The sequence below is a fragment of the Oryx dammah genome, unplaced genomic scaffold, assembly GCF_014754425.2.
Source record: "Oryx dammah isolate SB20612 unplaced genomic scaffold, SCBI_Odam_1.1 HiC_scaffold_14, whole genome shotgun sequence".
Lineage (NCBI taxonomy): Eukaryota > Metazoa > Chordata > Mammalia > Artiodactyla > Bovidae > Oryx > Oryx dammah.
Window position 1 is genome coordinate 19,060,355 of NW_024070198.1, and position 12,944 is coordinate 19,073,298.

At 36.0% G+C, this 12,944-nt stretch overlaps 1 protein-coding gene across 1 annotated transcript in view; it reads right to left on the bottom strand.

Moving 5' to 3' along the window:
* HPSE2 (heparanase 2 (inactive)) overlaps positions 1-12,944 on the bottom strand; it is a 702,164-nt gene that overhangs the window by 262,671 nt on the left and 426,549 nt on the right. Inside the window, exon 4 of the mRNA XM_040254194.1 lies at positions 9,977-10,150. Within this exon, the coding sequence (XP_040110128.1) occupies positions 9,977-10,150 (174 nt within the window). The remainder of the gene's footprint in view (positions 1-9,976; positions 10,151-12,944) is intronic.

Genomic DNA, 12,944 nt, shown 5'->3' on the forward strand with positions numbered 1-12,944 from the left:
AACAAATAGATATTAGTAGCTACATGATGCAAGGGAGATGAACTCTATGGAACTAGTCCAGGAAGTGACTAAACAAACAGAAAAGAAACAACAAAAAACCTCTGGAAAAGAGGATCTGGAATCCAGAGTCGCTCCAACATATTATCTAAGATGTATAGTTTTCAACCACAAAAAATGGCAGCATGCAAAAAAATAGGAAAGTATGACCCATAAGCAAGCAAAAAAGAAAAAAGAAACTATCTCTTAGGGAACTCAGATGTAGGACTTAGCAGACAAGGACTTCAAAACTGCTATTATAAATATGCTTAAAGAACTGAGGGAAGAATAAAAACGTAAGGGAAAGTATGATTTTACTGATTAAATAGAAATATAGAGATATTGCAAATAAATAAAGATAGAAATTACAAAAAATTATCAAATGGAAATCTTGGAACTGAAACAACTCTTCACATTTAGAACACAATGGAATTAGTAGCTGAATTTTTATCAGAAATAGGGCCAGAAGACAGTGAGATAATAAATCCAAAATTCTGGGAAAAACATCAATTAACAATTCTGAATGCAGCAATCTATGCTTCAAAGCTGCAAGCAAAATGTAGATCTTCCCAGAAAAACAAAGGTCTTACAAGAAATAAGAAAAGATATATTTTAGGTTGAAAGAAAATGACAGCAGATGGTGATCCAAAAGCACACACAGAAATAAAGAACACCAGTGTATGTTAATATATGTATGCCCTGACCATAATAGAATTAAACTGGAATTCAACAATGGAAAGAAATTTGAGAATCTATAAATATTTGGAAATCAGAGAAATAATCCATGAGTCAAAGAGGACATCACAAGAAGAATTAGAAAATATTTTAATGAAATGAAAATGAAAATATAATATATAAAAATGTATAGGATGACACCAAAGGCACAATCCATGAAAGCAATAATTAAGAAACTGGACTTCATTAAAATTAAAAACTTTTGCTCTGCAAAAGGCAATGTTGAGAGAATAGAAGACAAGCTAAAGCCTGGCAGAAAATACTTACAAAAGACATATCTAATAAATGACTTATTAAAAATATAGAAAGAGCTTAAAACTTACTAAGAAAACAAACCACCTGATTTAAAAATATGCTAAAGGTCTTAACAGATATTCACCAAAAAAGACATACAGATGGCAAACAAGTATATGAAAAAAGATGTTCTACTTTATATGTCATCAAGGAAGTGCAAATTAAAACAACAATGAAGTTCCACTATATACCTATTAAGAATGGCCAAAATTTGTAACACTAACACCAGCAAATACTAGCTAGAATATGGAGGAATTGGAGGAACAGAACTCTCATTTATTGTTGATGGGAATGCAAAATGATATGGTTACTCTGGAAGTTTGGTGGTTTCTGACAAACAAAACATACTCTGAGCATATAATCCAGCAATCACGTGCCTTGTTTTTACACAGAGGAGATGAAAGCTTATGTCCTCACTTTATCAGCACATGGATTTATGGCATCTGTATTCACAAATACCAAAAGTTGGAGGCAAGCAAGATGTTCTTCAGTAGATGAATGGATAAATAAGCTGTAGTACATTCACACAATGGAATATTAGTCAGCACTGAAAAGAAATGAGCCATCAAGCCGTGAAAGGTTCCATGGAGGAAACTTAAATGTATATCATTAAGTGAAAGAAAGTGTTAGTCGCTTAGTCGTGTCCAATTCTTTGCAACACGTGGACTGTAGCCCACCAGGCTCCTCCATCCTTGGGATTTTCCAGGCAAGACTACTGGAATAGGTTGCCATTTCCTCTCCAAGGGATCTTCTTGACTCAGGGATTGAACCTGGGACTCTTTACTGTCTGAGCCACCAGGGAAGCTGGCATTAAGTGAAACAAGCCAATCTTAAAAGCTGTAATACTGTATGATTCCAACTATATGATATTCTGGAAAAGGAAAAACTATACAGATTGTAAAAGGATCAGTGGTGGCCAGGGATTGGGGAGAGGTGGGAGGGATGAACAGATGGAGCACAGAGGATTTTTAGGGCTGTAAATACTCTCCATGGTACTATAATGATGGATACATGTCATTATACATCTCAAACCCATACTACATACTCATCAAAAGTGAACCATAATGTAAACTATGAATTTTGGGTGATTATGATATATAATGTAGGTTCATCAATTGTAACAAATGTACCACTCTGGTGAGGGATATTGATAGTGGGGGAGGCTACCCAAGTGTGGGGGCAAGGAATATATGGGAAATCTCTGTACCTTCTCAGTTTTGCTGTGAACCTAAAACCGTTCTTTTAAAAAGTTAATTTGAGCATGAAGAGACAGTAGGGATACACACACAGAAGGAAGGCCATGTGAGGACATAGTGAGAAGGTGGCCAGCTGTAAGCCAAGAAGACAGACTTTGGGGGGAAAAAAGCTCTGCTGATACATATATGTTAGACTTCTAACTTTTTTAATTGGTTAGGAAAAAAAAACTGCTTACAGCCTTACAGACTCCTACATTAGAAAATAAGAAAGATCTCAAGTCAATAATCTAAGTTTTTCTCTTAAAAAAAAAGAGAAAAAGAAGAGGGAAGTAAAATCAAAGCAGGAAGAAAGACAATAATAAAAATTAGAGTAGAAATCAATGATATAATAAAGGAGAAAAATCCACTGAAGTAAAAGTTGGTTCTTTAAAAAGATCAACAAAATTGACACAACCTTTGGCTAGACTGACCAAAAAAATAAAGAGAGAAGAAACAGATGACCAAATTTAAGAATGAAAGGAGAAATACTATTAAGGACCTCACATTAATTAAAGGATAAGGGACTACTGACACTTGCTCCTTCGAAGGAAAGCTATGACAAACCAAGACAGCATATCAAAAAGCAGAGGCAACACTTTGTCAACAAAAGTCTATATAGTCAAAGCTATGGTTTTTCCAGTAGTCATGTATGGATGTGAGAGTTCAACCATAAAGAAGGCTGTGAAAAGTGAAAGTGAAAGTTGCTCAGTCGTGTCTGACTCTTTGTGACTCCATGGACTATACAGTCAATGGAATTCTCTAGGCCAGAATCCTGGAGTGGGTAGCTGTAAGCATTGTAAGAAGCTGTAGGAATGTAAGGCTGAGTGCTGAAGAATTGATGCTTTTAAACTGTGGTGCCAGAGAAGACTCTTGAGGGTCCCTTGAACTGCAAGGAGAGCAAACCAGTCAATTTTAAAGGAAATCAACCCTGAATATTCACTAGAAGAACAGATGCTGAAGCTGAAGCTCTAATACTTTGGTTACCTGATGTGAAGAGTTGATTCATTGGAAAAGACCCCGATGCTGGGATAGATTGAAGGCAAAAGGAGAAGGGGGCAGCAGAGGATGAGATGGTTAGACAGCATCACTGACTCAATGGACATGAATCTGAGCAAACTTGGAGAAATAGTGAAGGACAGAGGAGCCTAGTGTGCTGCAGTCCATGGGATCGCTAAGTGTTGGACATGAGTCAGCAAGTGAACATCACCACCAAGAAATGAACAACTTTGTGCCAATAATTTACACAACTTAGACGAAATGAAAAAAATTTTAGAAAAGACACAAACTACGAAACCCAAATTAAAAAAAAAATAGAAAATCTGAATAGGTCTATAACCACAAAAAACATTTAATCAGTCATTAAAATTATTTCCACAAAGGAAGCCCAGACTCAGATGGATTAATTGGTGAATTCTATAATGTATTTAGGGAAGAAATAATGCACAATCCTTCACAAACTTTTTCAGAAAATTGAGAAAGAAGGAACAATTCCCAACTTATTTTATGAGGCCAATATTCCCCTGATACCAAAGCCAAAAGCATCATAAGAAAACTACGGATGAGAATCTCTCATGAATACAGATTCAAAAATATGCAACAAAATATCTACAAACTGAAACCAGCAATGTATAAAAAGTGTTATAGTATCATAAACAAGTGAGATTTATACCAGGAATGCAAAGTTGATTTAATAGCAAAACCCAACTAATGTAAAATACTGTATTAACAGAATAAAAGACCAAAACCACATTATCATTACAACAGATGCAAACAAAGAAACAAAATAAAAAGCTATTTTACAAAATCCAACACCCATTTCTGATAAATACTCTCAACAAACTATGAATAGAAGGGAAATTCCTCAATAGAAGGGAGATGCTTAACAGCATCTAAGAAAAATCTACATACTTATGGGTAAAATACTGAATGCTTAATGGTAAAACATCATACTTAATTCAAATACTGAATGCTTCCTCCCTAAGATTAGGAACAAGACATGGATGCGTGCTCTTATCACTTATATCCAACATTTGTATTAGAGATTATAGTCAGTGCAGTTAGGCAAGAGAAAGAAATAAAAAGGCATCTAAATTAGAAAGGAAGAAGCAAAACCATCTTTATTCTCACAATATATCTTGTATACAGAAAATCATAAAGAAGTCACACATGTAGGAAGTGGTGACCCACTCCAGTATTCTTGCCCAAAGAATCCCATGGACAGAGGAGGCGGGCAGGCTATAGTGCATGGGGTCGCAGAGTTGGACATGATTGAGTGACTAAGCACATGATTACTATACCAGAGAGGCAGGTGTGAGGGTGGCAAAATGGGTGAGGATGATCAAAAGGTACAAACTTACTTTATAAAATAAATAAGTCGTGTGGATATAATATCCATCCTGGTGATTATAGTTATGATACTGTATTATATATTTGAAACTTGATAAGAGAATAGATCCTAAAAGTTCTTATCATAAGATAAAAGTATTTATAACTATGTGAGGTGATGGATGTCAGCTGAACTTACCATAGTGATCATTTTGTAATAAATACATATATCAAAAAAAGACAGTGTAGTCCAAGAACAGACATATAGATCAGTGGGAGAGAACTGAGCCCAGAAATAAGCTTATTTATGGTCAACTGATTTCTGACAAAAATGTTAAGAGAATTCAATAAGGAAAGGAAAATCTTTTAAATAAACAATGCTGAGACAATTTAATAGCCATAAAGATGAATTTAGATTCTTATTGCACATCATACTCAAAATTTAACTCCTACTGGATCTTATTCCCAAAAGCAAAAGCAAAAACTACAAATCTATTAAAAGAAAAAATAGAAAAAAACTCTTTGTGACTTTGGGTTAAAAAATCTTTGTGATTTTGCATTAGGCAAAGATATAATATCAAAAACACAACACATCAAAAAAATTGATAAGCTGAACTTTATCAAAATTCAGAACATCTGAATTTCAAAAGATGCCATAAAGAAAATGATAAAAAAGCTACAGATTGGGAGAAAATACTTGCAAATCATATGTTTGATAAGGATCTTTCATTCAGAATATATTTAAAACTCTTACAACTAAATAATATGATGACCTAATTTAAATGACAAAAGATTTGAGTAGAGATTTCACCCAAGAAAATGTAAAAATGATTGATAAGCATGTGAAAAGATGCTCAATATCACTTGTCATTAGAAAAGTACTAATTAAAGTCATATTAATATACTACTTCAAACCCACTAAAATGGCTCTAATCAGATAGACAATAAAAAGTGTTTGCAAAGATGTAGAAAAACTGTAATCCTCATGCATTACTGAGAAAAATGCAAAATGGTACAGCTACTTTGGAAAGTAGTGTGGTTAATTTGTTCAAAAATCTACATAAATTTACCATACAAACTAGCAACTCCATCTCCTCTGAGGTATCATCTTACAAGAAATGAAAGTATACAACCACACACAGATTTGTAAATGAATATTTCAGCACCATTACTGATCATAATAAAAAAAACAGAAACAATCTAAATACCTATAATCTGGTGAATGGAAAAACAAAATGTGCTATATATATATATGTATATATGAATGAATATATGTGTATATTCATGCATAGGAACAGCATTCAGCAATTAAAAGGAATGAACTACTTTTACATGCTACAACATGGATATACCTCAAAAACATGCTAAGTGAAAGAAGTCTACAGATGCAAAAGTCTACATACTGTACGATTCCAGTTACATGAAATGTCTACAAAAGACAAAAAGCAGATTAATGTTTCCTGGGACTGGGAATGGTTACAGAGACTGGCTGAAAACCAGCATGAGGGATCTTTCTGAAGTTATGGAAATGTTCTAAAATTGGACTGTGGAAATAGTTGTATAGGTCTATGAACTTATTGAGAGTATATATGTAGATGGGAATATGTGGAAAAAGAATAGAGAAGATAGTTGATGAAGGTGAGAAGCAGGCAGAGAGAGGAAAATGAAAAAAGTAAAGTGGTGACTTGGAGTAGGAAATGGCAACCCACTCCAGCATCTTTGGCTGGAAAATTCCATGGAAAGAGGAGCCTGGCAGGCTATAGTTCAAGGGGTTGCAAACAGTCAGACATGACGTGCAAGGAAACATTTCATATCTACAAAACATAGTTGTTAAAAATCTTGTATCAAGGAAGTCATTCTTTCATAGACTTTGACATCCTAAGCTTACTAACTTTTCACCTCTTAAAATTGAGTATATTTTTGTTTTCATGGTCTATAGCCCACACTATTCACCAATTTTAAAGAAGAAAAAAAGTAAGTCACTTGAAGTTTAGCTACTCTAGGAGAAACAACCAAAGAAATATCTACTTCAGTTTTCCCAATGCCAGATTTACTGTAAAGTACTTATTAACAGGATGTAGGTATATGGGAGGTTGAGTGATAAGAGAACTGACCAGTTCTATTGTCTCTCCCTAAATGTGGATATAATAGTTAAACTTTTACATCTGTCCAAAAAGATAAGGTTACAAAAAAGAAAATGGATAAAAGATTGGAGAGACAAATCCAGGCCAGAAAGATGACCAGATAATTTTTGAGGAGCAAGGACCTGAATATACAACATAGAATAGTTGTGAACAGAATACACTAGATATCTCTAGGGATAGGATGCTAGCATAAGAAAAACTATCAGTAGTTTAAAATGAACTAGTAAAAGCTACAAAATAAATCTTCAAACCCTAAAAGATATGTTTAGTTGGGCAGACTACTTATTTGTCATATCAAAAAATAGAGATGCAACTTTTAAAATAAAAGGAAGAAGAGGTAAACAGGCCAACTCGTCTTCTTGACTAGAAACTCAAAAAACTACCTATATCTACCTTGATGGAAATTCTCACAAGAAACCTTACCAGATATTTTCTACCTTATTGAATTTTTAAATTCATAGCCTTGGTTATTTTTCTATCTATTCCTGTCTATCTCCCTATTTTCTTATATATGACCATGCCTTTTCTCCTTCTCAAAACTGATTCTTTGTTTTTGTTCATCCTTGAAGAGACACCAAAAAGATGATGATGAGAATCAAGTGTGGCTAAGGTGACTGAACATTTTAAAAATGCAATTAGCTCCATCTCCAAACTGTTCAACGTAATTTGGGGGAAGGATGGAAAGAGGCAGACTCTCAGTTATTGGAACAGATAGAAATATATAGAAAGATGCATATACTCTCCCCACCCACCTCCTGCCACCAAATCACTTCAGTTATATCAATTAAAGATTTACTTAGTTTAATAAGCTCCCAAATTCAGAGATGCCAAAAACCCTGGAGGAATTACTCCAATCAGTCACTGGTAAGTAAGTTTTAATTGTTTTGTGCTTATCTACAACAAGCTGAGATTCTTTTTATTTATTTTAATTGGAGGATAATTACTTTACAATACAGCTGAGATTCATTTACAAACAAATTTTATTTAGAAATAATTTAGAAAGAAAACAAATAGTTTAGGCAGAGCATGTATTCTGTAGCTCACTAGAGGCCCTACCACTCCTTACTGTCTTTCACTCACTCGTTTTAAACATTGTTCCTCATGAGAGCTCTAATGTCCTGTTTGGAGAATGCATTGTTTGAACAGTATTCTGTTGTGTTTGGAGAAAAGAGCTAAGCTGGGTAGAGTCTAACATAGGAACAGGGTAAGGTTAGGTATGGTAGTCATGAGTAGAAAACACAAAATACTAAAGAATGTCAGGATATTCTGACATGAAGTAGAAGATAGGATGGGAAGGGATCAGTAAATATCTTTGTCTGCTGTGTAATAATTTTGCCTCATTCTAAGCTGACCACATCACACTTGCTTTTGTCCTAGAATGTATGATGCCTAGACTGGTTGGGAAGATGAAAAATCTCAGGCTACCTTAATTATGCTGCCTGTATCCAAATTAGCTTCAGTTCAGCTCAAGTCTCCATTTGGTAGCTAGCTCTCTCCCAATTTTCCTGACTCCAGGGAAGGAAGAGAGAGCTACATTCCAATAAATGGTTACTGATAGGAAAAAAAAAAAAAGACACTTGTTCTGAAAAAATCCTCATCTCCTGCTTCCTTATGAGAATTTCAAATTCTAGAGTACGTAAAAACACACATGTGCATGTGTACACACACAGTACTCCAAACAAATATGAGTTAGCTATATATATATTCAAGATCATGGACCAAAATGTTAGTATCAATTTGTAACAGTAATTTTAAAAGAATTCTTGGCTTATTAGACTCAATTGTTTTGTTCTAAGATTTACCAAAATGTCTTTTAATTAGGGAATCAGAATATTTTCCAATTTAAATTATCCATAATTTTAATTATAATCCATATTAGTTGACTCAATAATATTAGACAGTCATGGAATTTACAGAATATCATATATATAACGAATCATACATTCATATCACTAGGAAAAATAGTGTGACTTAGGCAGTATTTCTCCCAAGTGTGTTCCATGGAACATTGTTCCATGAGATGATAATAGGTCTGTCACACACACATACACACACATACACACACACACACACAGAGAGACTGCAATGATTAAACATGACTGGCTACATAATTTTCAGGGCCCCATGCCTTTATTTTAAAAATAAGATGGCAATAGAAGAGCATTAAATCAAGCATGATTCTCTTCTAAGCATGGGATCCTACGTGACTACACAGGGTGCATTTCCCCTGAAACCAACCAAAACCTACTTTTAAAATGCTGGGCTGAAACTTTCCTGGTAGTCTAGTGGTTAAGACTCCATGTTCCCAATGCAGGGAGCACCGGTTCAATCCCTGGTCAGGGGAATTAAGATTCTGCATGCTGCACAGCTTGGTCAAAATAAATAAATTTAAAAAAGAGAGAGATGCTATCTTGAAATAAAAATTTTTTAACGCTGGATTCAAAATGTTACACAGACTTCATTGCAGGAGGACTTCACAGAGTCTCTTATATGCTAATGTGCATTGTGAACCTTCAAGACGTACATATACTGAAGATCAGTTCCCGAATACACTTCACCAAACTCTTTTGAATTATTATAAGGTCATCTTACAGGACCAGTGTTCCAGAGAGACACTTTGTAAAATACAGCTTAGGCTGTGCAGATAGGCTATATCTGATTTAACGTCAATTTGTTAATTATAAGTCACATATGACTGCTGAATCGCTTCAGTCGTGTCCAACTCTGTGTGACCCCATAGACGGCCTCCTATCAGGCTCCTCTGTCCCTGGGATTCTCCAGGCAAGAACACTGGAGTGGGCTGCCATTTCCTTCTCCAATGCATGAAAGTGAAAAGTGAAAGGGAAGTCGCTCAGTAATGTCTGACTCTTAGCGACCCCATGGACTGCAGCCCACCAGGCTCCTCTGTCCATGGGACTTTCCAGGCAGGAGCACTGGAGTGGGGTGCCATTGCCTTCTCTGTCACATATGGCATTTCCCCTATATTTGGAATAAGGCAACTAGAGATAACTGTAGATGCAAATAGTGGGATTCACTAAATCTACTCTCCAACTGTTTGGTCTTTTACTATTTGGAAGGTCAACTCAGTGGTCAAACAACCCCAGTGTTTTCTGGGATGTACTAGATATGGTCTGAGAGTATATCCCAAGCCAATTTATTTTTCACCTTTTATCTTGTCAATTCAGGGGAAATAACATCCTTACTTACCATTACCCAGTTCCCAAGAGATGTTGTACTTTTTGCTGGCACTGTACTTCAGCAGACTCAGAGCACTAGAGCTGTTCCAGGAGTTATTGGGGTTACGACGCAGCGCATTTAGAGCGAATATCAGATGGAGTCCAGCGCAATCAGCAAAGTTATAAAGTTTGTCTAGAGACCTGGCTGGGAAGAAGCAGAGAAAGGCTTGTAACTTTCTTTTTTTTTAAATTTGTTTTTATTTATTTTATTTATTTTAATTGGAGGTTAATTACTTTACAATATTGTATTGGTTTTGCCATATATCAACATGAATCCACCACAGGTATACACGTGTTCCCCATCCTGAAGCCCCCTCCCTCCTCCCTCCCCATACCATCCCTCTGGGTTGTCCCAGTATAATATCATATATGAAATGAATCACCAGTCCAGGTTCGAGGCTTATAATTTTCAAATCAACATCCCAACAAAACAAAAATATTAACTACTAAAAAAAATGTTTCTATGAGCTTCCTGCTAGTAAGAATTATACAGAGGCTTCCAAAAGGGACTATTACCATTTGGTTCAGGGTTCACTTCAAGGTGATTTCTGAAAGCAGCATACACAACTCCAGATAAAGGTCACAAACTGGCAAGTCTAGTACATAGGATATAGTATATTTTATTTGTTAAAAAAATTGAATTGCTAACATTTAGAAATGGGAAGATATCACAAACTAGCTAGATTTACAGTCCTTCTCAAAAAATCTGAAAATCTGGCACTGTGGGATCTGTACTCTCTAATGAAATGAAATGAGAGGAATAGTGTCAGGAGGCAAGGCCAGGAAAGATGACTGGCTGGGGAGTTTCAGAAACAGCTCAGCCTAGAAACACTACCCCCCCCAAATTCACTCAATTTCACATTTTTAATATTTCTGAAAATGGAAATATTAATACCATAACCACAAATAGAAATATGTTCATTGTCAGGGTGACCCCAGATATCATGAAAGCTACTCACCATATGTCCCATACCCATCCCATTCCTTCACATCTATTGCCACCATTCTGGTTCTGGCTATTATTTCTACTTGCATGAATTATCACAGGAATGTACTTGCCTGTCTACTTCTAGATTCTTCCCACACTGCCAGATTCATCTTCTCCCAATCAATTTCATAAGTTTCACTTACTCTTCAAAATCTTAGTGGATTTTCAAGACCTTTGTTTTCTTCAATTCAAGGCCTCTGCAACTCAACCATAATTTTTCCCCAACTCAGGCCCCTCTACTTTTGTCAAAAAGTTCTTTATGGGTGTTATCCAGTTCTATTTATTATAGAATCCCTGCCCTACTGGCCTTTGTTCTGATCATTCTCATTTGTCATGCCTTTTTCCTCTCTTTTAAAGATACCCAGATTTTATACATTGTTTCACAAAATATAGATGACACATTTTTCAGTGGTATACAGACTGAAAAAAAACAGGGGTTCGCATTATCCTCGTATATATTATCCAAGTCCCTTGGGCAGAGTTTCTCAAATGGAATTCTGTGCAACACCATGTGGGGCTCCATAAGATGTCATTAGGGAGTTCTGCAAAAGATGACACAGTGACCGTGGTGCTCCATTAGCAGCTGCTATAGATTTTTTAGGGCTTCCCACATGGCGCTAGTGGTAAAGAACCCACCTGCCAATGCAAGAGACATAAGAGATGCAGGTTCAATCCCGGGCATGGCAACCCACTTCAGTATTCTTTCCTGCAGAATCCCATGGACAGAGGAGCCTGGTGGGCTGCAGTCCAGTGGGTCGCAAAGAGTCAGACACAACTGAAGCAACTTAGCGTGGACACATAGGTTTTTTAGTCTTATAAAGCAGGACCATGATCATTTGGTTATATCCAAAAGTGGAGACATTACTTTGACAACAAAGTTCTGTCTAGTCAAGGCTGTGGTTTTTCCAGTAGTCATGTATGGATGTGAGAGTTGGACTATGAAGAAAGCTGAGCGCTGAAGAATTGATGCTTTTGAACTGTAATGTTGGAGAAGACTCTTGAGAGTCCCTTGGACTGCAAGGCGATCCAACCAGTCAATCCTAAAGGACATCAGTCCTGGGTGTTCTTTGGAAGGAATGATGCTAAAGCTGAAACTCCAGTACTTTGGCCACCTCATGCAAAGAGTTGACTCATTGGAAAAGACTCTGATGCTGGGAGGGATTGGGGGCAGGAGGAGAAGGGGACGACAGAGGATGAGATGCCTGAATGGCATCACTGACTCAATGGACGTGAGTTTGAGTGAACTCGGTGTTGGTGATGGACAGGGAGGCCCGGCTGCAATTCATGGGGTCGCAAAGAGTCAGACACGACTGAGTGACTGAACTGAACTGATTATCTGTTTTTGAAGTGGGTTTCAGGGCTTGCTGCCATCTTTATCTCTGTATATATGTATGAGAATTCTCACAGACATGACTTTGAGCAAACTCTGGGAGATAGTGGAGGACAGAGGAAACTGACATGTGCAGTCCATGGTGTTGCAGAGTTGAATACAACTTAGTGACTGAACAACAATAGCAACAACAATGTATGAGAAACTATTTTTTAAGAAACATCAAGAAAAAGGACAGAAATTGTCTCATTTTAGCTTAAAATAAAATCCATGGGAACTTATCTCACATTAAACACAGAATCAAGTAAATAAGCAACAACAACAAGTGGCATAGGTGTCACATTAAAGAAATAAACATAATCATTCTTTAAAAATAATAAATTCAATCATTTATTTTTAGCTCCAAACAGCAATTAAAATTAAAGTGCATTTTTAGGCCCATTAAAATGGTCATGAAACCAACACATGTGTATATTGATCTTATAATTATCTACATAATCCTGACATTGCCACTCAGTAAGAAGATGGTTTCTTTCAAAGTCTCTTAGAAAATGTTGTCTTAGGCTATAATTTTACTCATATTGCTTTGACATATAGTTTTAGTAACTTTGTTATTCAATA